This window comes from Aethalodelphis obliquidens, unplaced genomic scaffold, assembly GCF_003676395.1.
Source record: "Aethalodelphis obliquidens isolate GAN/ISIS:26980383/991018 unplaced genomic scaffold, ASM367639v1 scaffold13, whole genome shotgun sequence".
NCBI lineage: Eukaryota > Metazoa > Chordata > Mammalia > Artiodactyla > Delphinidae > Aethalodelphis > Aethalodelphis obliquidens.
In genome coordinates, this window is record NW_020837957.1 from 22,308,113 (window position 1) to 22,334,757 (window position 26,645).

A 26,645-nucleotide genomic window follows, 5' to 3' on the forward strand; every position below is an offset into this window, starting at 1 on the left:
AACGAAGTTAGCCTAGATACCCAGCTAACACAATTGGCTATATATATCACTGCTGCTTTTACGCTTGCTTCCGGACATCCTGGGCTTAAAATAAAGATACTGGACTACTGTACTCTATACAGTACTGTACAGTATACAAAAGCACAACCACTTGTAGAGGACACACACACGTGACAATGTACACCAGACACATGAACTAACTTACGTGACTGGACATACAAATGCACATTTCTCATCTTTGAAAGTTTGCAACTTGAAGGTTCATATGTAGGGGACTTACTGTAGTATGATTTTATTTATATGAATTTCAAAAACAAGCAAAATAACAAATATTATCAGTATATACATGGTAAAAGTATGATGAAAACAAGAGAATGGTTAACTGTTAATGCCAGAAGGGAAGAGACAGATATGATTAGTGAGGGATTCACAAGGGGATTCCCATGATCTATTTCTTACCAATAATAGGGTTTGTTTCATTAATATTTTTAAAACTGTGTACATGTTTTCATATTTATCATGTTAAATACAAAAAAATTTTTTTTGAGTTTTTAAATGTTTTCATTTTTTTTTATTGGGGTATAGTTGCTTTACAATGTTGTGTTAGTTTCTGCTGTACAGCGAAGTGAATCAGCTATATGTATACATATATCCCTTCGTTTTTGGATTTCCTTCCCATTTAGGTCACCACAGAACACTAAGTAAAGTTCCCTGTTCTATACAGCAGGTTCTCAATAGTTATCTATTTTATATTTTATATCCACACTAATCCACAGTATTAGTGTGGATATATCAATCCCAAACTCCCAATTCATCCCACCCCTTCTTTCCCCGCTTGGTGTCCATATGTTTGTTCTCTACATCTGTGTCTTTATTTCTGCCTTGCAAACAGGTTCATCTCTACCATATTTCTAGATTCCACATATATGCATTAATATATGATATTTGTTTTTCTCTTTCTGACTTACTTCACCCTGTATGATATATACAATGGAAACACATAAAAAATTTTAATGTAAAATGTATAAAATCTGAAATTGAGTTTGAATTCCAGCTCTGAAGTTTACTAGGGGCATGACCTTAGTATCCTTATCTGTAGAATCATGTTATCATAAGCATTATAAGGTGATAAATTTTATTTGTTACAACAAATAAAATGGTACCTGGAATATAACAGAGACTCAATAAATATTATTTCCTTCTTCTTATTCACTGCACATTGATTAGTGTTTGCAACAGTTTCTGAACTGGTATTTTGCTTTTCTTCCCTATGCATTCACCAAATTCATAACAATAATTTACTATTATTATTCTTCTTAAAACATCTCTTTCATCATCTCACTCCTCTCAATATCTTCCACAGAGAAAAAGAGTAGAGCTCTTGTATGCAATTGAAGTTAAGTTGTTATCAGCTTAAAATAGAGCATTATAACCATAGGATGTTTTATGTAAGCTCCATGGTAATCACAAAGAAAATACCTATAAAACATACACAAAAGGAAATCAGGAAGGAATCAAAGCATGTCACTACAAAAAAAAAAATCAATGAAACATAAAGAAAATAGCAAGAAATGTAAGAGGGACAAAGAAGTTACAAGACAGAAAGCAATAACAATTAACAAAATGACTATAGTAAGTCCTTCCTGATCAGTAATTACTTTAAATGTAAATGGATTAAAGTCTGCAATCAAGATTTAAAGTGGCTGAATAAAAAAAAAATCCATAGTTGTATCTATGAGAGACTAAATTTAGATTTAAGGACACACATAGGATGAAAGTGAAAGGATGGAAAAGATACTCCATGAAAATGATAACCAAAAGAGAGCAGAGGTGTCATACTTACATCAGATAAAACAGACTAAGTCAAAACTATCTCAAGAAACAAATAAGGACATTGAACAATGACAACTTTCTTCATTATTTCACCAGAAAATATAACTATTATTCATAAATATGCACACAATATCAGAGTACCCAAATACATTAAGCAAAAACTGACAGAATAGAGCAAAGAGAGAGCAACACAATAAATGCAAGAGATTTCAATACCCTACTTTCAATCATTGATACAACAACCAGATAGAAGATCAATAAGGGAACAGAGGATCTGAACAATGGCATTGACCAAATTGACCTAACAGACATATACAGAACAAAGTAGCAGAATACACATTCTTTTCAAGCACACACAAAACATTCTCCAGCATAGCTCACATATTAGGTCACAAAGCGAGTTTTTAACAAATATAATAAGATTGAAATCATACCAACTATCTTTTCTAACCACAATGGAATCAAACTAGAAATCAATAGAAGGAAAAGTGAAAAATTCACAACTAGGAGACAAATAAAAATGAAAACACAGCATACCAAAATTTATGGGATGCAGCAAAAGCAATACTAACAGGGAATTTTATGGTGGTAAACATCTACATTATAAAAGGAGAAAGATCTCAAATAAATTACCTAACCTTACACCTCAAGGAACTAGAGAAAGGAGAACAAATTAAGTCCAAAGTTAACGTAAGAAATAAAATAATGAAGATTAGAACAGAAATAAGTGAATTAAGAGTAGAAAAACAATAGAAAAAAATCAACAAAACTAGAAGTTGATTCTTTGAAAAGATCAATAAAATTGACATCTTTAGCTAGACTAAGGAAAAATAAGATAAGGTTCAAATAAAATCAGAATGAAACAAGGCAAATTAGAACTAATGCCACAGAAATAAAAAGGATCACAAGAGACTAATATCAGCAACAAACTGGATAACCTAGAAGAAATAGATAAAATTCCTAGAAACATACAACCTACCAAAACTGAATCATGAAGAAATAGAAAATCTGAACAGATCTATAACTAATAAGGAGATTAAATCAGTAATCAAAAAACTCCTAGTAAATAAAAGTCTAGGACCAGATGACTTCACTGGATAAGTCTACCAAACATTATAAAAAGAATTAATGTAAATCCTTCTGAAACTCTTCCAAAAAACTGAAGAGAAGGGAATACTTCCAAACTCATTTTATGAGGCCAGCATTACCCTGATACCAAAGCCAAATAAAGACACTACAAGAAAATAAAATCACTGGCCAATATCTCTGATGAATATATACGCAAAAGTCCTTGGAAAAACTAGCAATTGGGGGGCAGTCCAAGATAGCATCTCTTCCCATGGACACACCAAATCTACTGCTACATACGAAACAATTACCACTGAAAAAGAACTAGCTAAATAGCTCCTCCAAGACAAAGGATAAAAGAGGCACATTTAAATAGGTAGGAGAGGTGGACATGTAGTTTCACCAAAAAACCCACCTCCATTAAGCAACCCACAATAGGGAGGGCTCTCATGGGTCTGGATCTACTTCCTGAGATGCAAGGGGCTTGTGTCAAACCTTGATACCTGCACTGAAAAGATGAGGCGCCCAAAACATCTGGCTTTGGAAACCCAATGGGACTCAATCCAGGGGAACTGGGGGGCTGTGAAATCTGAGATACTCCTTTTGAGTGACTCACGCATGGTCTCACACTTCCTGAGACTCAGTGTAAAGGCAGTAGTTAGAGAAGTGCCTGGACTATATGTGAAGGAGATTCATTTATTAATCTTAAAGTGACTGCTGGAGGGGCAGGTATGAGTTGGGACTTTGCAGATGGAGGTTCTGGTGAACACCATTTTTGCACTCTCCCTATACCTTGCTAGCACAAGTGGGTGCACAGAGACACAGCCTCCCTAAAGCACAGTATTGTAAGTCAACTATACTTCAATAAAAAAGAGTACATTAAAAGTATCATACACCAAAATCAAGTGGGATTTATCCCAGGGATGCAAGGATGATTCAAAATCTCTGCATCAAATCAAGGTGATACAACACACTAACAAAATAAAAGATAAAAATCATATGACCATCTCAATAGATGTAAAAAAAAGCATTTGACAAAATTAAACATCTACTTATGATTAAAAAAGAACGCCTCAACAAAGTGGGTATAGAGGGAATGTACCTCCACATAATAAAGTCTATATATGACAAATCCACAGTGTATATCATATTCAACAATGAAAAGCTGAAAGCTTTTTTTCAAAGATCAGAAACAATAAAAAGATGCCCACTTTTGCCACTTTTAATCAACATAGAATTGAAAGTCTGAGCCACAGCAATTAGGGGAAGGAAGGAAGGAAGGAAGGAAGGAAGGAAGGAAGGAAGGAAGGAAGGAAGGAAGGAAGGAAAGGCATCCAAATTAGAAAGAAGTAAAATGGTCACTATTTGCAGATGACACGACACCATATATATAAAACCATAGAGAGTCCACCAAAAAACTGTTACAAGTAATAGATGAATTGAGTAGAGTTGCAGGATACAAAATCAATACACTGTTGCATTTCTATACACTCATAACCATCAAAAAGTGAAATTAAGAAAACAATCCCATTTACAATTGCACCCAAAAGAATAAAGCACATGGGAATAAATGTAACCAAGGAGGTGAAAGACCTGTACACTGAAAACTATGAGACATTGACGCAAGAAATTAAAAAGTACACAAATAAATGGAAAGATAGTCCACTACAACAGTGGTCCCCAACCTTTTTGGCACCAGGGACCAGTTTCATGGAAGACAATTTTTCCACAGATAGTGGGGGCGGGGTATGGTTCAGGCAGTAATGCAAGCGATGGGGAGTGATGGGAGCAGCAGATGAACCTTTGCTTGCTTGCCCACCCCTCACCTCCTGCTGTGGGGCCCAGTTCCTAACAGGCCCCACAGGGTACCCGTCCGTGGCCTGGGGGTTGGGGACCCCTGCACTATAAAACATTGCTGACAGAAATTAAAGAAGACACAAACAATGGAAAGACATCCCATATTCATGAACTGGAAGACTTAATATTCTTAAAATGTCCATACTGCCCAAAGCAATCTACAGATTCAATGCAATCCTTAGCAAGATTCCAATGGAATTTTTTGCAGATAGGGATAAAAAAAGAATTCTACAATTCATATGGAACCAAACAGGACCCTGACCAAAACAGCTTTGAGAAAGAATAACACTTCTTGACTTCAAAACATATTACAAAGCTATAATCATCAAAAGAGTTTTGTACCAGCAAAAAAGACAGAGATATAGACCAATGGAACACAATAGAAAGCCCAGAAATAAACTGATGCTTATACCATCAAATGGTCTTTGATAAGGGTGCCAAGACTAAACAATGGAGAAAAGGTAGTTTCTTCTACAAATGGTGTTAGGAAAACTGGATATCCACATGCAGAAGAATGAAATTGAACCTCATCTTACACGATACACATAAATCAACTTAAAATACACTTACATCAATAAGCAAATGGATTAAAGACTAGTAATCCCTGAACCATAAAACTCCTAGAAGAAAATATAGGCAGAAATCTCCTTGATATCAGTCTTGGTGATGATTTTTGGATTTGGCACCAAATGCAAAGGCAACAAAAGCAAAAAAGAGACTACTGGGACTACATCAAACTAAATACTTCTGCACAGTAGAGAAAACAATCAACCAAGTGAAAAGACAACCTAAAGAATGGGAGAAGATATTTGCAAACCAAATACCTGACAGGGTTTAATACCTGAAATATATAAGGAACTCCTACTACCCAATAGCAAAAATCAAATAACACAATTAAACTAATGGGCAAAGGACTTGAACACATATTACTGGAAATAAGATGTACAAATGGCCAAGAGGCACATGAAAAATTGTTCAACATCACTAATCATCAGGGAAATGAAAATCAAAGCCATAATGAGAGACCAGCTCACACCTGCTAGGATGGCCATTATAAAACAAACAAACAGAAAATAACAAGTATTGGCAAAAATGTAGAGAAATTTGAAATCTTGTGTACTGTTGATGAGAATGTAAAATGGTACAGCCACTATGAAAACAGTTCCTCCAAAAATTAAAATAGAACTACCATATGATCCAGCCATCCCACTTCTGGATATTATACAGAAGAATAAAAAACAGGATTTCAAGAGATATCTGCACTACCATGTTCACACAGGCATTCCTTATTTTATTAAGCGTCACCTTATTGCACTTCACAGATACTGCATTTTTTACAAATTGAAACTTTTTGGCAACCCTGCATTGTCAGATGATGGTTAACATTTTTTACTAATAAAGTATTTTTTAATTGAGGTATGTACATTTTTTAGACATAATGCTATTGCATACTTAATAGACAACAGTATAGTATAAACATAACTTCTGTATGCATGGGAAACCAAAAAATTTGTGTGACTGGATTTGTTGTGATATTTGCTTTGTTGCAGTGGTCTGGAACTGAAACTGCAAAATCTCCAAGGTATGTCCATAGGTGGAAACAACCTTAATGTTCATTGACGGATGAGTGAATAAAGAAAATGTGGGGTTTTGGACTACTGGATAATGGACTATTATTATGCAGCCTTTAAAATGAACAAAATTCTATTTTGTTTCACTGTGTAAATTTAGTGCACATCCTTTTGGGTGTATTGATAAACAAATTAATATGCAAGTCATTTCTGGGGGGTCCAAATACTAGCTACAAATTTTCTATGCAGTAAACACGGTTTATATATAAACTGTAAATTTATCCAACTAATTTGTTGAAATAATTCCAATGAATTGGAACTGTTAGGACTAAGGATATCCCAAATTTATACTTTTGAGTCCAAACTAGATTTTCCCTTACTATATAGACAGGACTTCATCAATCTTGTCCCCCTGTGTTTACGTGGGTATGTTTCCTAAAACTGTATAAATGTTAAATTTCTAATCTTTGGTAATATGATATTACAAAACAATTGCTTTTCTTCTGTTATTGTTCAGCTCAGTCATCTTCATATATGCTTAATCCTTCCTAGTTACTTGTGTTATTTCACTTTCTTCTGTTTTTTTTCCCATTCCTCTTGGTATATCGACATCTTCGTTACCAGTTTCTAAGAACTCATTTACGACTAAGGATGTTAACCATATGTCATGCAATGCAAATGAAATACCATATTTTATTGCCATCAATTTACTATAGTGTTTTGTATTTTGGTTGTGTATTAAAATATAAACATGTTGTGTTTTTAAAAATAAAATAAATAAATAAAAAGAACGAAATTTTGACATAGGCTATAATATGGACGAACCCTGAAGTCCTTATGCTAAGTGAAATAAGCCAGTCCCAGAAAGACAAATATTGCATGATTCTACTTATATGAGGTATCTAAAGTAGTCAGACTCATAGAAGCAGAAAGAGTGATGGTTGCCAGTGGTTGGGGGAGGTAGAAATTGGAGTTGCTGTTAAATGGGTATAGGGTTTGAGTTATGTAAGATAAAAACATTCTAGAGATCTGCTGTGCAAAAATATGCATATAGTTAACCGTACTGTACTGTACACTTAAAAATTTGTTGAGAGTAGATTTTATGTTATATGCTTTTTACCACAATTAAAAAAAAAACTTCCATGGGCTTATTAGCATTCAAGCTCCTCAACTTTATATTTAAGATCAGTCACAATCTACCTACTAACTTTTTTTTTTTAAGTCAGGTAGGTTTATTTCCACACCTCCATCATTGTGTTGGTTTTGTACCTGTTGCACAAAATCTCTCATTCCTTCGTTCTACTTGGCCAAATCCAACTCATTCTACTCAAATCCCGATTTCTCTATGAAGACTCTCAGAAAAATGGCCACACAAATTATTCTCTTCTCTGAGCTCCTTATCCATTTATTATGTGCTGCCTAGTTTACTTTTTAACTTTTCACACGTGGAAATCTCATGTTTCCAGTGGATTACAAGTTCCTAGTAGACAGAAGAGCATGTTTTAATCTTATTTCCAAGTAATTGCTTAACAAAGTCCATTGCCCATTGTATAACTCAATAAATATTTCTCAGCTAACTAAATGCTGCCTGGAATATAAAATGGTTAAAATAAGAAATCTGCGAACAAAATCTTGATTTTGGAATGTGAATCTTCAGGGCTGGCTTGAGGTGACCTCAGAGAACTATTTAGGAATGCATTTTCCTCTTATTAAGTTAGTTCACCAGATCTATTATAACTAATATAACTAATCTGTTAGCTATATAGGTAAACACATAACATATTTTAATAACTCAGTGTAAAAATTATTTCCATATATTCTGTAACATAACCTCACGAATAGGCTTTTTCAAAAAACTTACCAGGGATGTTATACAACAAACAAGAACAGCCTGCTTTACCATCCTTAATTCCATAACCAAAGTAACAACATAAACCATTATGGCAACAAATAAGTTATTCCTCTGTTTACTGGAGAACAGAGAATATTTATTGGGTACTCACTTTCTGCAGTAAGCAGCAAGGGATGTGGTTTTGCTAATGTTATGGGATGCTTGAAAACAGATTGCCAAACTGGGTAGCTCTCAAGAAGGCTTGTTGAAGTATGCTTTGTATCTATATACATATATACGTACACACACAGTCCCACAATCAACAGAACCATAGTTAACACAAGTCTCCAATGTTAGTTTGAGGTTTTTAGTCAACTGGCAGAAAATGAGGAGAAAATGAAAGGCTTCTTTAGAGCTGTGCCAAATTGCTCTGGAAAAGTTTGCAAATAGTGTAACCACGTATTTCAAACAGAGCGTGCATGATTTTTTTGATGACCATCTTGTATAACTGAAACATAACTTGAATAATTTATATTGTCCCCACTTTCTAAAGAAGACATATATACGAAAATATAGGAAGTTTTAAGATGCTTCCATGACATAGTGTACACAACTAAAAAAACACATCAGGCAAATAGGGTCACTATGTTTGCCTCTACTTTTCCCTTCTGTTTCTAGAAACAATTTTGAGGCAAATAGGAAGGACGAAAAAGAGAGACAAAAACAGACCCTTCCCAACCTATAAAACGTAAAATAATATTCCTCTTCCTTTAAAATTCTCTGGTTATTTTGATTAAATCATCTATGATATTATATTAAAATTCAGTCATGTGTAGAAAAACAATTAGTCTCATAATGTTGGTGCTGATGAGGCTACAAGCTCATGTTTATTGAAAAAATTTAGATAAAGCAATCTAAAAAGTAACTACTACCCACTGGAAATTCAACCATTAATATTCATTAAAATGTCTGGCTTTCAGATCTTTTGTCCCACTTTTATATTGTAATTTTAAGACAAAAGGAAGTAATGAGAAGTATTAAAGATCACTATTATAATACTATTCAAAAGGTCAACTGCCTTTCTTCAGTTCTCTGACACTGTTCTTAACAAAAATTTAATAGAAACAAAATTTACAAACTGAAGAGGATTTACAAAGCCATCTTGTGTTCTTCACCTAGTATGATATGCATACTTTAAAACATAAAGTTAGGGGGTGGAGTGCAAGATGGGGTAGGGATTAAGAGGTACAAACTATTATGTATAAAATAAAAAAGTGCTACATTAAAAGGATCATACACCATGATCAAGAGGGATTTGTCCCAGGGATGCAAGGATTTTTCCATATCTGCAAATCAATCAGTGTGATACAACACATCAACAAATTGAAAACCCAAATGATCACCTCAATAGATGCAGAAAAAGCTTTTGACAAAATTCAACACCCATTTATGATTAAAAACTCTCCAGAAAGTGGGCATAGAGGGAACACACCAACAACATAATAAAGGCCATATATGACAAACCTACAGCTAACACACTCAATGATGAAAAACTGAAAGCATTTCCTCTAAGATCAGTAACAAGACAAGGATATCCACTCTTGCCACTTTTATTCAACATAGTTTTGGAAGTCTTAGCCATGGAAATCAGAGAAGAAGAAGAAATAAAGGGAATCCAAATTGGAAAAGAAGTAAAACTGTCACTGTTTGTAGATGACATGATATTACACATAGAAAATCCTAAAGATGCTACCAGAAAACTACTAGAGCTCACCAATGAATTTGGTAAAGTTGCAGGACACAAAATTAATACACAGCAATCTGTTGCATTTCTATATAGTAACAATGAAACATCAGAAGGAGAAATGAAAGAAACAATTCCATTTACCATCGCATGAAAAAGAATAAAATACCTAGGAATATACCTACCTAAGGAGGCAAAAGACCTGTACTCTGAAAACTATAAGACACTGAGGAAAGAAATCGAAGATGACACAAACATTTGGAAAGATAAACCCTGTTCTTGGATTGGAAGAATCGACATTGTCAAAATGACTAAACTACCCAAGGCAATATACAGATTCAGTGCAATCCCTATCAAATTACACATGGCAGTTTTCACAGAACTAGAGCAAATATCTTAAAATTTACAGGGAGACACAAAAGACACTGAATAGCCAAAGCAGTCTTGAGAAAGAAAAACGGAGGTGGAGGAATCACACTCCTTGACTTCAGACTATTCTACAAAGATACAATCACCAGGGCTTCCCTGGTGGCGCAGTGGTTGAGAATCTGCCTGTTAATGCAGGGGACACAGGTTCGAGCACTGGTCTGGGAGGATCCCATATGCCGCGGAGCAACTAGGTCCATGAGCCACAACTACTGAGCCTGTGCATCTGGAGCCTGTGCTCCGCAACAAGCGAGGCCGCGATAGTGAGAGGCCCCTGCACCACGATGAAGAGTGGCCCCCGCTTGTCACAACTAGAGAAAGCCCTCGCACAGAAACGAAGACCCAACACAGCAAAAATAAATAAATTAATAAACTCCTACCCCCAACATCTTCTTTGAAAAAAAAAAAGAAAAGATACAATCACCAAAACGTGTGGCACTGGCACAAAAACAGAAATATAGATCAATGGAACAGGATAGGAAGCCCAGAAATAAACCCATGCACCTATGGTAAATTAATCTATGACAAAGGAAGGAAGACTACACAATGGGGAAAAGACAGTGTCTTCAATAAGTGGTGCTGGAAAAAATGGACAGATACGTGTAAAAAAAAAGAAATGAAATTAGAACAATCTCTAACACTATACGCAAAAATAAACTCAAAATGGATTAAAGACCTAAATGTAAGTTCAGATACTGTAAAACTCTTAGAGGAAAACATGGGCAGAATACTCTTTGACATTAATCACAGCAATATCTTTTTGATCCATATCCTAGAGTAATGGAAATAAAAGCAAAAATAAACAAATGGGACATAATTAAACTCAAAAGCTTTTGCACAGCAAAGGAAACCATAAACAAAACCAAAGACAACCCACAGAAGGGAGAAAATATTTGCAAATGATGTGACTGACAAGAGATTAATCTCCAAAATTTACAAACAGCTCATGAAGCACAATATCAAAAAAGCAAACAACTGAATCAAAAAATGCGCAAAAAATCTAAATAGACATTTCTCCAAAGAAGACATACAGATGGCCGAGAGGTGCATGAAAAGATGCTCAACATCACTAATTATTAGAGAAATGCAAATCAAAACTACAATGAGATATTACCTCATACCAGTCAGAATGGCCATCATCAAAAAGTCTACAAACAATAAATGCTGGAGAGGGTGTGGAGAAAAGGGAACCCTCCTACACTGCTGGTGGGAATGTACATTGGTACAGCCACTGTGGAGAACAGTATGGAGGTTCCTTAAGAACTTAAAAATAGAGTGGCCATATGATCCAGCAATCCCAGCCTTGGCCATATATCCAGAGAAAAACATGGTTTGAAAGGATACATGCACCCCAGTGTTCACTGCAGCGCTGTTCACAATAGCCAAGACATGGAAGCATCCTAAATGTCCATCAAAAGATGAATGGATAAAGAAGATGTCGTACATATATACAATGGAATATTACTCAGCCATTAAAAAAGAATGAAATAACGCCATTTGCAGCAACATGGATGGACCTGGAGATTATCATACTAAGTGAAGTAAGTCAGACAGAGAAAGAAAAATATCACATGATATCGCTTATATGTGGAATCTTTAAAAAAAGGATACAAATGTACTTATTTACAAAACAGAAACAGACTCACAGACTTAGATAATGAACTTATGGTTACCAGGGGGACAAAGTGGGGGGGAAGGATAGATTGGGAGTTTGGGATTGATATGTACACACTGCTATATTTAAAATAGATAACCAACAAGGACCTACTGTATAGCACAGGGAATGCTGTTCAATATTCTGTAACAACCTAAATGGGAAAAGAATTTGAAAAAGAACATACACATGTATACGTATAACTGAATCACTTTGCTGTACACCTGAAACTAACACAACATTGTTAATCATCTATACTCAATATAAAATTAATTTTTTTTAATTTTTAGAAAATTGTGAATCACCGTGTTGTACACCTGTAACTTATATAATATTGTATATTAGCTATACTTCAATAACATTTTTTTAAAGTTAGGAAACCCTACAGAAGAAAAAAAAATTAAGTTCAATTATTACTTCCTCTTGAAGTAATTCCCAATTTCCTAAGGCAGAATCTGTTGCTCAATTATCTAGGCTCTCATAGCCCTTCACCAACTCTTTTATATAGCGTCTTACAATACTTTGTGATTCTTTTTTTCCCAACCTCTCTCTGAACTGTAATCTCATCAAGGGGAGGGACCATAGTTCAGAAATCTTTATCAACCCACATTTAGTACCTGGGTTAAAACATAAAAGAAACTCAATAAATGTTAAACGAATGAATTACTGAATGAATGGAAAAATGAATGTGTTTATATATGCATCAAGTTCAAGTTCCTAAACATACAGCAGGTAAGGGGCTAAATTACATATGAGAAATTCTCAACTCAGTTCTCTATACTACCTCTCTCTCTCAATGTCCATTCATGCTACTATTTCTACTTTGGGATTTGGTTTACTACTAGATATTGATTATTTCTGTCTCAACGTCAACCAGATACCGCAAGCTAAATATATCCAGAATCAAATTTCTTGTCTTCCCCATCTTCCAAACCTGCTCCTCCTTCTGAGTTCCTTAGTTAATTCAATGACATCAGTAACCCAAGTCATAGTCCCAGTTTTATCTTTGACTTCTCTTTCTCCCATCACCTTCAGTTAATCAGTTACCAAGTTGTATTGTTTCTATTTCTGAATTAGCTTTTAAACAGTCATTCAATCAATCATCCACTCAGCCAATATCTATTATGTTCCTATTATGTGCTATGGATATTATCATGGTTATTGTGATATGTATAAAACCAATTAGTGTCTTTCTCAAAAAGCTTATAGTCTAATAGAGAGATAAACAAATCAGCAGTTATATGAAGATAAGTGCTTGATAGATTTTTTTAGAAATACAGAGAAGAGACATCTCAATTAGATTTGAGAGGAACAGGAAAAGCTTCCTGGACAATGTGGCATGTGATGTGTAGGTGTTAGCTAGATAAGTGGGGCACAGATCCAGATTAAAAAAACAGCATGCAGGAAGCTGTGAGATTTGAACAAGTATGGCATGGTTTGGTACTCTAAATAGTCTACCTGGAGTAACGCTTTTGAAAGAGCAATGGGAGATGTGACTAGATGACAACAGAGTTAGAGAGGGAGAGGGAGAGTAAGTCACAAAGAACCTTGTGTAAAAAGTAAAGAATTATAATCCTTAACCTGGAAGCTATGGAGATACTGAAGAATTTAAGTACAAGAATGACATGATGAAATCTATACTTTACAAACATTATTACATCAGTAGTTTGGATGTAGATTTGAAGAAATGTCAGAATCGTGGCAAGAACAATTAGAGGGCTATTACACTAATCCTGGTGAAGAATAAATAGGGCCTAAACTAAAACATTGGCAGTGAAAATGGTTCCAAGGGCAAAGATAGGAAATTATGAGTCAAAGGAGAGATCAGGATAAAGGTGATAATTGATGGCATGAGGTCATTCAGGGGTCAGGAGAGGGTTTGATACAAAACATGTTAAATTTGAATACTGGGGAGGGGGAGGAATAACTTTTCTGTGGAGACAGAAAGGGAGGGGGAAATACGGCTGAATATGTACAGGGAGAGTTGTTAGGTGGCCAGTAGTGTTTTCAAATAACACACAGGATGCCCAGTTAGATTTGAATTTCACATAAACAATGAATAACTTTTAGTACAAATGTGTTCCAAATACTGCACCTTCATCCTCTCACAAGTTTCCTTTTCCTGAATGCCATATATCTTACTTGTCTGTCTACAAATTCTGACTCATTCATCATGTCAGCTCAAGTGCTACCTTCTCTACAAAGTGTAATCTGAGTCCCCTAACCATATACTCATGCAGTATCACATGTTATATGTTATTCACATGGTTATTATAAAGGATTTCCTGCATATATTTCTCTAGATTGTAAGTTTCTTGAAAGTAGGAAGCAGGACTTTTCATCTTTGTAGCCCTAGGGTCTAGCACAATGGCTGTCACGTAAGAGGCAGCCAGTAAATATTTGTTGATTGAATGAATGTTGTTTCACTTCAGATCTTTATAACTTCTTTTCTAGCTTTTTCTAGCTCATCTCTTTGCCTTCATTTTTTCTCTTGTTAAACCATCCTCCATGCTGACATAAGAGGTATCTTTTTTAAAACATAAATCACCTAGATTACTTTACTATTTAAAAATCTTTGATTACTCCATGATGCCCATGGTAGAAGTAGGAACTCTTCAACATGGTCTTAAAACTTCCCCACAATTTAATCCCCAAACTAAGTGGTTAAGAGCTCAGACTTTGAAATCATGTCTGGGTGAGAATCCTGACTAAGTCACCTGATAGTTATGTGACTGAGGGAATAACTTAACTACCTATAAAATGGGGATAAAATCTACCTCATAAAGATGTTGTGAAGATTAAATGAGGTATCTGTAAAACATTTACTACAGTACTGTAGTACTTGACACGATAGTACACTAACAAATATAGCTATATTAATATCCTTTCCAGCTTCATCCCCTAACACTTCCTCTCTGCTCACACTAATAACCTTCCACAGCAGCTATACTTCGTAACCTGCCAGTTCTCCAAACTTCAGGCTATTTCATTGTTCTGTGTCTATTCACAATACTTTATTTGTTTACGATGCTCATTCTATGTCAGCCTGCTTGGCAAAGCTTGGTATTTAAAGGTTTTCTATGGATAATTTCTAGTATACATACACAACAACAGTAAAGGAAGTTAGAAATGATTAGGTTTCTGCAGGTAGTTTGTACTATGTATAAATCCCAGAACACCATAGGCTTTCTTTTATTTTAATCAGTGGATATTTAATAGGCCCTAAAGAGTTTTAGTGGTCAGAAAACTCTCATCTATTCAGTGTAGGCTATAGGTTTTTGGGTTTTTAAATTTTTTTCACCTCTTATAAGAAATCGTTTTTTCAGTTATTTATGTGCTTTGCAAATATTGTCACCTAATCTAAGTCTAGACCAAACCAGGAAAATCATTTTCAATGACCTGAACCCAAGAGGCTGTATAAACATACTCCTACTAAACAAATGATACCAAAAGAACAACCAGACACGCAAACTACTTCCTGATTATCTCAAAACAAGCTGTACAAGGTTTTTTAAATGCACCGAGTCAGCTCAAAAATATCCAGAAATGTTCTGATATTTCTAAAATATTTTTTTACCCATTCATTGAGATTTGACATTAGAAAACTATAGATACCATACTTTTTTCTTCTTCTGTTTTTCTTTTTCTTTCTTTTTTCCTTACCTTTGATCCTTCAGGGCCATTTTGTCCAGGAATCCCAATATCTCCAGGAAAACCCTAGGGAACATAAAAATATAGAGAGTTTATTCCATAGCAAATTACTTTAAATCTATTAAGCATATAGAAATTCCCTTTGCCTTTCTTTGATGTCCAATAAAAATGATTTATTCTCCTCAAAACTTCAATATTAAAGATTAATCGTTAGGCAGTTGTCTGACATTGGAATACAAAACTTACTAAGTATACTAAAACAGAGCTTACTTCATCAGTTATTCATGAACAATCCTCAGACCCAAAGAAAATTCTCTAATCATTCACAACTTGAAAAAAAGGCAAAAAAAAATATAACAGGTCTTTTCAGTGTCATATGGGACACAGAGCCACCCAAGGATTAGGGGAATGTACTTTGTTAGACTCACTGTTTACTAACTAACTATATGCTAATTCTTCTGTTTGGTGAAAAAAACAATAACCCCAAAGGTTATATAGCTTAACATACAGGATACTAATCAGTTTTGTATCAAACTCAACTATCTTATTCTAACATTCCCATATTCAATTGTCTATAAATAGCTCAATGTTCTTTGAATTTGTATTAACATCTTACTTGTTCCATCATTAATTAACAAATTGAATAAAATCTTTGACCCATGTTTACTTCATATTTGCCTGAAAATCATAATTTTACCTTTTCAGAAATTATACTTTAGCAGTCTAAAACGGTTTTCTCAAGAAATAGAAATGGACCAAAGTGTCAGAAAAATCTGTGCTGAGAAAAGGCCAACAGTGTTGCTCCAAAATGGTTAGATCGATATTCTTACTGAAATAATACATTAGAATGAAATTCATCATGACCAGTTTCCATATTGATAATAAGCTAATAATTATAGTTTTCCTTGTATTTTGTCACAGATAAGCTGTTTCAGTGTTTCCTTCTGACATGGACAAAGGAATAAAAAGTAGGATAAGTACAAGAATCATATCTTTAAAAGTAAAGAAGGCTGCAATTAAGTATGAATGTCAGCTAGAAAAGACAGTTCATTGGAGGGGTAAATATTATGGTAATTAAAATGCCAACAAGTAAGACGGAATAGCAAGGTTGATTCTGGAAAACTCATCTTGGAAAAAAAGAAAAAATCAACAGTAAGTGATACCAACTTATCCAGTCTGGATTAGGACAGAAATGACTCCAATTTAAAACTTGGATTCTGTGGAGAAAAATATTACTTGTGGTCGTCTCTGGCAAGAGAAAAGGCAGTGGTAACAGAAAGACTGGACACAGGATCAGATTTCTGGAAGTTTTGGAACAGAATATGTTTAATACAGACATGCTGATGGCTTTTCTAACTAAAGGAAATCAGGTTCATCTATACTTTCTCTGCCTTGAGTAATTTTCCCTTATCTTTCTTTACCTGGAACACTTAAGTTTTAAATAGGAGATTAAATAATATATCACTTGCAAATCTTTCTTTGACCTCCAATACCCTGAGTTAGGACCCTTCTAAGACTCACACCATCCTAGGGTCCTACAAGTTTACTTGATAGTGTTTTGGCTTGTATTGTTTTCCTCATCAGATTGTAAATTCCCTGAGGGCAGCTTTATCTCTTATTAACCACCATAGTCCCAGAAACTAGTACAACACCTGGCACATAGTAAATGCTAAAAAAATTGATTTTTTTTGCTCTTGAATAATGATTTGTTTCTTTTGACAATAAAAAGGGACAACGTGGCTGGTGGCTACTTTTGGCCCCTCAATACCAGTTTACAACCACTGGTTCACAGCATGCTCATAGATAAATTCATAATTCCTGTCCATTCTCCAGCTGAGCCTGGAACACCTTGTCCTACTAGAAACCAAGCTGTAAAAGGTATCAAACCTGGAGTCACGTTAAAAGAACTCTGGGAGCTTGAAGAGGATCTCACCAGCCAGAAATGGGACAATATGAACTTCAGTAAGGACAAAAATTGCAATGGATTGCAACAGGTCAAATATGATTAAATTCAGAAGTTCAAAATGATACAACAAAAAATTATTCGCATTTAGCAGATGAAAGAAAGCCAACTCATTATTTCCAAAACTGGTAAACAAAGGTGAAGAATCAAGCATTTATTCCACCTTTTCTATACATACAATAATACAACTAGCCAAATAGTAGATTAGGGGATGTATTCCAGCCAATAACTGAAAAAGAAGTGAAAGAACAAGAATATCTCCATTTTGCAATCCCCTAAATGATCTAATGTATGTAGGGAGTTGAGGAATCACAACTGTTAACTAACATCACAGAATGATGATAGACATTTTGTGCTTCCTAATGAAAGAACACAATATCACCCATAGTCTTGCCAAAAACAAACAAGCAAAACTGCCCTTGGCTAGGCCCCTATATGTGGCTACCAATTTGCAGGAAATACAGAGGGAGAAACATGCTTAACTACACCATGAGACTATAATCAGCAAAACCCAGGCTGTAGGAATCTCTACAGGTTAAATGGCTGGGGATCTTCAACAATTAAATTATAAAGTGGGGAAAAGGCAATGGAAGGAGAACTTGTAGACTAAAAGACACAAGAGTAAAACAAACAAGACTAAACTACAGTTTTAAAAGATGTACACCCGAGTCATAAACCATAAAAGAAAAAGAGGAACTGCTTACTTACTGCAGGAGAGATAGGCTTGTGGCTGGGTTGGGATCCATAAAAGTTTCTGGGGATAACTGGCAGTTCTATTCCTGACCTGTGTGGTAGTTATAAGAGTGTTTGTCTTATAACTGTTTGTGATATACATTTGTTTTATATAGTTTTTAGTGTCTGCGCTTTATTTTCAATAAACAGTAAGAAAAACGTTATGAGGTGGCTTCTGGATAAATATGAACTATTGAGTATATATGCATGAATATCTGCTCCTTCTTAATCATTAAAATTACAGTAAAGGAATATTTAAAAGACAAAAAGTACCAAAGACCAGGGAATAAGAGACAAAAGATGTCAGCAAATCTGTTCTTATATTATAGCCATGTAAGTTGAATATTTTAAAATTAAAACTTTATTTAAAAGTTCAGAAGCACATCAGTATAGCTATTAAAAGGATGAAAAAAATCTCAAATAGGATACCTTTGAAACTTGGCCAGAGAATATATTTTTTTAAATAAACTGTTTTTTTTGAATTGGGGTATAGTTGCTTTACAATGTTGTGTTAGTTTCTGCTTCACAACGAAGTGCATCCGCTACATGTATACATATATCCCCTCCCTCTTGGACCTCCCTCCCAACCCCCACCCACAATCCCACCCCTCGAGGTCACCACAGAGCACCAAGCTGAGCTCCCTGCATTATACAGCAGGTTCCCACTAGCTATCCGTTTTACACATGGCAGTGGACCTAGAGTCTGTCATAAAATGTGAAGTAAGTCAGAAAAACAAATATCGTATATTAACACAGATATGTGGGATTTAGAAAAATGGTACAGATGAACCTATTTGCAGGGCAGGAATAGAGACCCACATGTAGAGAACGGACGTGTGGACACGGTGTGGGGTGGGATGAACTGGGAGACTGGGATTGATGTATGTGCACTGCCATGCATATAACAGAGAGCTAATGGGAATATTTTTATTATTGAAAAAATTCCAGGGCTTCCCTGGTGGCACAGTGGTTGAGAATCTGCCTGCTAATGCAGGGGACACGGGTTCGAGCCCTGGTCTGGGAAGATCCCACATGACGCGGAGCAACTTGGCCCGTGAGCCACAACTACTGAGCCTGCGCGTCTGCAGCCTGTGCTCCGCAACAAGAGAGGCCACGAGAGTGAGAGGCCCTCGCACCACAATGAAGAGTGGTCCCCGCTTGCCACAACTAGAGAAAGCCCTCGCACAGAAATGAAGACCCAACACAGCCATAAATTAATAAATAAATAAATAAATATATAAGCCAAGCATTTGAAGCCCTTTAAAAAAAAAAAAATTCCGTACCTGGTTTACCACCAAGTAAAGATCTTACCTTTTAAATAATAAATTTAAAATATAAAAATCAGAGTTAACTGGGTCAGCTGAATTTTAATGATAACCTATGTCTACAAAATAAAGTTTTTTTTTAACTAATTCATTGTTGAAAATGTAAATCAAATGACAGGACGTGGCCATCCTTGCCAAGTAGCAAAATTTCAGAGAGCTCAGAGATTGAAAGATTTAAAAATACACCATTCAGAATCTATAACTTTCATTAGAAAACTACATTGGCATGAAACTATACAGAAAAATAATTAAAAACCAAAATCTGATAAAATGCTTTATTTTTTTCATCTAAAATACTTTAGTAAACACTGAAAAGTCAAAATGGTTTCTCCCACAATGTGCTTCACTATCTAAGTTGTCACATCACAATTGAAAATATAACACCTTAGTGAGGAAAAGGATGAACAGTCTGACTTGCAGTGCTTGTTTTAAAAATTGAGATATAATTGACATAAAGCATATTAGTTTCAGGTGTAAAACACCTGTATATAAATATAGAGAGAAATAAATGATCACCACAATAAATCTAGTTAACATCCATCACCATGCTTAGTTGTAATTTTGTGTGTGTGTGATGATAACTTTTAAGATCTGCTCTCTTAGAAACTTTCAAATGTACAATACAGTGTTATTAACTATGTTACCATACTGTGCATTACCTCCCCATGAATTATTTGTAACTGGAAGTCTGCACCTTTGACCCCTTTTATCCACTTCACCCACCTTCCCCACCTGACCCCTGCCTCCTGCAACCACCAATCTGTTCTCTGTATCTATGAGGATTTTTTGTGTTTGTTTTAGTTTAGATTCTACATAAAAGTGAGATCATGTAGCATTTGTCTTTCTCTGTATGACTTATTTCACTTAGCATAATGCCTTCATGGTGTATCCAGGTTATTACAAATAATTTAAGGCTGAATAATACTTAATCAGATTTTTTTTTGCTGTTGAGTTATATGAGTTCTTTATATATTCTGTATATTAACCCCTTATCAGATATTTAATTTGCAAATATTTTCTCCCATTTGATAGTCTGATTTTTCACTTCATTGATGGTTTCTTTTGCTGTGCAGGACCTTTTTAGTTTGATGTAGTCCTACTTGTTTATTTTAGCTTTTGTTGCCTGTGTTTTTGTGTCAAATCCAAAAAAATCATCAACAAGACAGATGTCAAGCAGCTTTCTGCCTATGTTGTCTTCTATGAGTTTTATGGTTTCAGGTATTACGTTCAAGTTTTTAATCCATTTTATTTTTTGTGTATAGTGTAATATAGGGGGTCAAGTTTCATATTTTTGCATGTGGCTGTCCAATATTCCCAAACCATTATTGAAGAGACTGACCTTTCCATCACTGTATATTCTTGGCTCCTCTGTCATAGATCAACTGACCACATGTGGATGGATTTATTTCTGGTCATTTTTTCCTTTCTCTTCTGTTCCAGTAATCTATGTGTCTGTTTTTATGGAAATATCATACTGTTTTGATTACTATAGCTTTGTAATATAGTTTGAAACTAGGAAGTGTGATGCCTCCAGCTTTGTTCTTCCTTCTCAAGGTTGCTTCAGCTATTTGGGGTCATTTGTGGTTCCACATGAATTTTAGGATCGTTTGTTCCATTTTTGTGAAAAATGCCATTGGAGTTGTGGTAAGGATTGCACTGAATCTGTAGGTTGCTTTGGGTAGTATGGACATTTTAACAATATTAATTCTTCCAATCCACGAACATGGAATATCTTTCCATTAATTTGTGTCTCCTTCAATTTCTTTCATCAATGTCTGTACTGTCTTACAGTAGAACTGTAAGTTCTCAACATACAGGTTTTTCACCCCCTTGGTTAAATTTATTCCTAGGGTTTTTTGTTTGGTTGTTTGTTTGTTTTGGTGCAATTATAAATGGGGTTGTTTTCTTAAGTTCTCTGATAGTTCATTATTAGTGTATAGAAAAAACTGATATTTTTTCTATATTGATTTTGTATCTTGCATGTGGTGCCTTCTTAATAGAAATAGTTTAATCACCAATTTTTATTAAGAAGCAGGAAACTCAAGTAGCTTTAAAAATAATAAGTAAAAATGTGTCTTCTGTTTTTGGACTGCTAACATTTGTTTACTGCACTGAGAAGAGTGATTCAGTATCCTTTCCAGTGAAAACATTTTATTATTCTCTAATCACTAAAGGCTGAGTCTAGTTCACATGCATTTTTAAAGCAAAACCTGGGAACCAAAGCACTAGCAGATTCCATTAGTTTCCTAAGAAATCATAAAACTAAAATATTGTCATTCTTATTCTGGCAGCTGTCAGAAGTCTGGAAGCTAGAGGCTCCTAACAGAATAAATATGTGATGCTCTATGGTATATATTAAGCACATTAGTAATTCTTTAATAAGACTGGTAAGTCTGTTTTATTTTGAAATATATAGTCCTTTCAGTTAAAAAGATAGTTAAAAATGGTAAACTGATAAATAATCCACAAATAAATAAATCCAATGAATAAACTAATTATGGTATATTGGTAAGATGAAACAACCTGGATGAATCTCAAATGCATTATGCTAAGTAAAAGAAGCCAGACCAAAAAAGAGTATATACTATATGAGTTCATTTACATAAAACTTTAGAAAAATGCAAATTAACCTGAAGTGACAAAAAGCAGATCGGTGGTAATCTGGGAAGGGTGGGGGCAGAAAAACAAAATGAGGGATTACAAAAAATGAACAAGTGTTGAGTTTGACAAATACCTTTTATATCTTGATCTTGGTGATGGTTTCACAGGTTATACGTGCATGAAAAATTATGAAATTATACAATTTAAAATATACAGCTTATTATATTATAATATACCTCAATTATACCTGTACAAAACTATACAAAAATAAGTTAATTGGTATTGGGTGTTTTAGATAATCATTTGTTTTTTGGTAGGTAACAGTTTGTAATGATTTGAAGACCATTAGAGAGAAAGTAGAATTTATTCATTGAACTTGGCCCCAGATGAAATCAGTGAAGTTCAGAATTTGTATTATTTTAGAGGTAGTAACACGTTCAATTATAATAGGTTAAAAGTAAAGTACATATTTGGGGAAATTTAAATTTTTCTGATATTTTATAATATAGCTTTAAATACTCTTATTATAGATAAGAGTGACATTTAGGTCATTTAACTATCATGAAAAATTTCAAGTTTTTTCATTGATTTTTATATACACTACGCATTAAATACTCAAGAACACAATATGATTTGACTTAAATTTATCTTCTGAGTAGTTTATAAGTCTGAACAAAGTAGAGATGAATATATTCCTTTGCAAACAGTCATATTGAGAAAAGATAAAATTAAGAAACCATTTAAGATAGGGCAACATAAAAATTATGAATTCCTAAAGGGCAAAGTTATGCAAAGCCTTGTCTGGTGCTGGGCATACAGTACATTCAAAGTACATTCAACAAAAATTTGATGGCCTGAATTGATGAACAAATTAAAAACAAATTCTATTTGAATAATTATATTTTCAATTACGCAATTTCAAAAGTTACCCTTTGTCTGAAAAAGCAAACAACTCCACCCCAACAAAAAATAACCAACTAGTACAGCTTCTATAGATAGGATTGAAAATTTTCATATGCAAACAAGAATGAATGCATCCAGAGGGAGAGAGGTTCTGTAAGGAGAGAATTTAGTTTTGAGACGTGGATCCAAAAAACAATCATAAGATTTTGTTCTTTAGTATTTGTGGAAGTACATGCCATGTCGGGAATATACTGAGTCCAAGTAGGAAAGTAATAAAAGAAGATTTAAATGACCTTTTCTGAGTGAGAATAATCTATCCAAAAGTTAATGCCAAAAAAATATTTGAAAGGACAAAAATAATAAATTCACTTTCCCAGTAAACTATAGAAACTAAACTTGAGCACAGGGCAGTGTGCAGCTGCAAATTAAGGAACTGTTCTGTCTTCTGAAAAAACCACAAATAGAAAATATGAGCTTCTGGAAAAATAAATGCAGAATAAAGAATTCATCTAAGTATCTGGCTCACTTTCATTCTCTTTTGCTGTTTTAGGTCTAAAAAGCCATCAAAACCAGATTTTTTTTCATTATGATACTGTTAAAAATCTTTGCAAATGATTATTGCTATTTATATATTTCCCCTTTTGTAATTCTATATATTTAAGCAATAAATATAGCACAGCTGAACTCTAAATTCCATTTATATGTAACATTCTAAAAGCTCAGAGAAAATCCAAAAAGACAATAAAATCCTTTATGACATAGCATACACTCTCTCTTCTAAATAAAACTTTGCTTAAATAGTATTCACAGTATATTTGAAGTCACTCAAAAAAACCTACAAAGTCAATTGCAAAGGCTACTTTCATCCTACTGAAATCTACAGAAAACTATTACTAAACTTATAATTTTAAAATAATTTATTTTGACCATTATTTGATACTTAAGTTTGGATAACCTATAGTGACAAAAAGCAGATCAGTAGTAGACTGAGGAAGGGAGGAACATGAAGGACAGAAAGGAAAGGTTACAAAGGTAAACAAAGAAATTTTGGGGTTTGATGGATGAGTTCACTATTTTGATTTCAGTGATTGTTTCACAAGTTAAACATATGTCTAAAATTATCAAATTGTACAATTTAAATATAGGCAGTCTTGTTATATGTAAATTATACTTCAATAAAACTGTAAAGCAAAAAGGTAGTTGGTATTGGATGTTTTAGATAACCACTTGCTTTTTGGTAGACAATAGCTTGCAACCACGTAAAGAACCTTAGAAAACCTGTCCCCAGATAAAAATCAGTGAAACTCATATTTCAAAATGTTTTGGAGATAATAACATGACTGTGATTTGATACTTACCTTTAGATAAATATCATTTTAGGTACTCATTGTCTATATACATGACTCATTTAGAATTCTTATGAGCATCTTTAAGAATATATAGTCATTCCTTCAACACATAGTTGCCATGTGTCAGGCATTGTTCTTGGTACTGAACATATACTACAGAATGAAGATATTCCCTTGTTTCATAGAATGTATGATATATTCCAGAGAATCTTTACCTCAGGTTCTCATTTCAGTGTGTGTAAGATTGTGGCAGGGAGTGGGAAGTTGGGTGATTTAAAAAGATGATTTATACTGTTATGAGGAACTATCATGTATCAATCGCCTACGTTTGGTTTAAATACACAACTATGGGCCTGGGCCACTCTATGTTGTTTCTCATTCTCTCGTTTTCCAAATGGAATGAATAGTGTGGCTATTTTGTTTTCTTTCTAAAATCATATACTGATTAGTTGAGATGTAGACCTGTATCTGGGTCTCACTGAGAATGCTCCTTACCCAAAGAACCTGGCCTTGGAGCTGTAACAAATAACTGACCAATACATTGGGTTATCTTTCTTTGGAGAAGGGAGAGTGTATTTTCATCTGTGTGGGTAGCCACATGCACTATGTTACCAAAGGCATTTTAAAACCTGTGTAAGTGCGAAGAAGGGTATATACAGATATTGGGCACCAAAAATGTGAAATGTAGACAGCATTTCTTTTTATCTGCTCACCAACTGTTTGGGGAACTACTCTCTTCCCCAGTTTGCAGTGCATGTGCTTCTGGTCCCCATCCCAGTTTTTAGGGGTATAGGATCACCTATACCCCTAGGTGATCCAAATCCTGCCAATTACAGTATTCCTGTTTCATGGCTGTTGTGATTGACTTAAAGATGACCATGTAATCCCAGTCAGATTGGCTGGAGCCTACCTTAGAATTTCTGCCGGAGCTACAGAGAAAGAAGAGTGCTTTCTTTTTGCTAAGATTGCTAACTCTTAGAGCAATATAAGCCTAGAGTTGCCAAGAGCCACCTGTTCCACAATGTTTGTAAATGAAGCCAACAGAGATAAGGCTAGAAAATGAGAGTAATTTGATTATATTCATCCAGCTCCTGTATCTAGCCAAACCTCTAGGCACATGCAGTGCTGGACTTCCTGACTACATTAGCCAGTCCTGATTTTTTGGCTGAAAACTGTTTGAATTAGGTTTCTGTCATTTTTAATGGAAACAGACTTGACTAAAACACTGAACTGTCTGCAGTTCTCTAAATACACCCAGCTTCCTCATATATCTGTTCTGGAATGCCCTTGCCCTCTGCTTGCATTTGGTAAGTCCCTACTACGTCTTCATCTTTGATCAAGCAACCATGCTTCTCAGAAGTCTTTCTTAACTCCCTCCACCCCTGAGGTTCCTTCATCATACAATTTGTTACTAACTCAAATGTATCATGATCTGTGAAGCCTTTCATAGTTTCTCTTAGTCAAAATCAGTAGCTGTTCCTTTATATTCCTACAGAACTCTGTTAACATGGCTGTTTAGTACTTATTGCACTATATTATAATTATGGACGTGTTTATTCCAATATAATGTGAGCTCATGGAGGAAAATGAATGTATCTTACTCATCTTTATACCGCCAACATTTACCTTAACATGTTGCTGGAGACAATTCTCCATAGTCTCTTGAATTTCTGCACATTATGTAAATGAGGTACTTACCATTTCTCATACCAGTCTCTTTTCAGGGAATTTTGTATAGTAAACATAGAGATAGTGTCTCCCCCTATAGCAAAAGTCAGGAACACTTACTGTCCATATAATAATGTCTTTTTCTGGAACCCATTATTTTTTTATAGCTGTCCATTATAAAAGATTCAGCTTCCTTAAGCTCCAAGTTCTTCTTATGAAATGCAACCCACTGTATATGCAAAGGTCTCTTCATATCACCCTCTGGAAACTGAAGCTCAGTGAGTCAGTGCAGAAATGTTGATACTCCAGAAACTACTATTGCTGAGAGTAATAAACTATCATTTGTCTCTATCCCAGGAGTCTTGTGTCTTCTACCAGAATCTTTGAAACTGTCAGGCTAACTTGTTGGCTTGCAAACAGGATAAAATCTCAGATCCTTCACAGTCCCTGACGGTTCAGGTCATGAGGA

At 34.7% G+C, this 26,645-nt stretch overlaps 1 protein-coding gene across 1 annotated transcript in view; it reads right to left on the bottom strand.

The window, feature by feature from the left end:
* COL24A1 (collagen type XXIV alpha 1 chain) overlaps positions 1-26,645 on the bottom strand; it is a 396,587-nt gene that overhangs the window by 223,522 nt on the left and 146,420 nt on the right. The window contains exon 20 of the mRNA XM_027114231.1: positions 15,648-15,701. Within this exon, the coding sequence (XP_026970032.1) occupies positions 15,648-15,701 (54 nt within the window). The remainder of the gene's footprint in view (positions 1-15,647; positions 15,702-26,645) is intronic.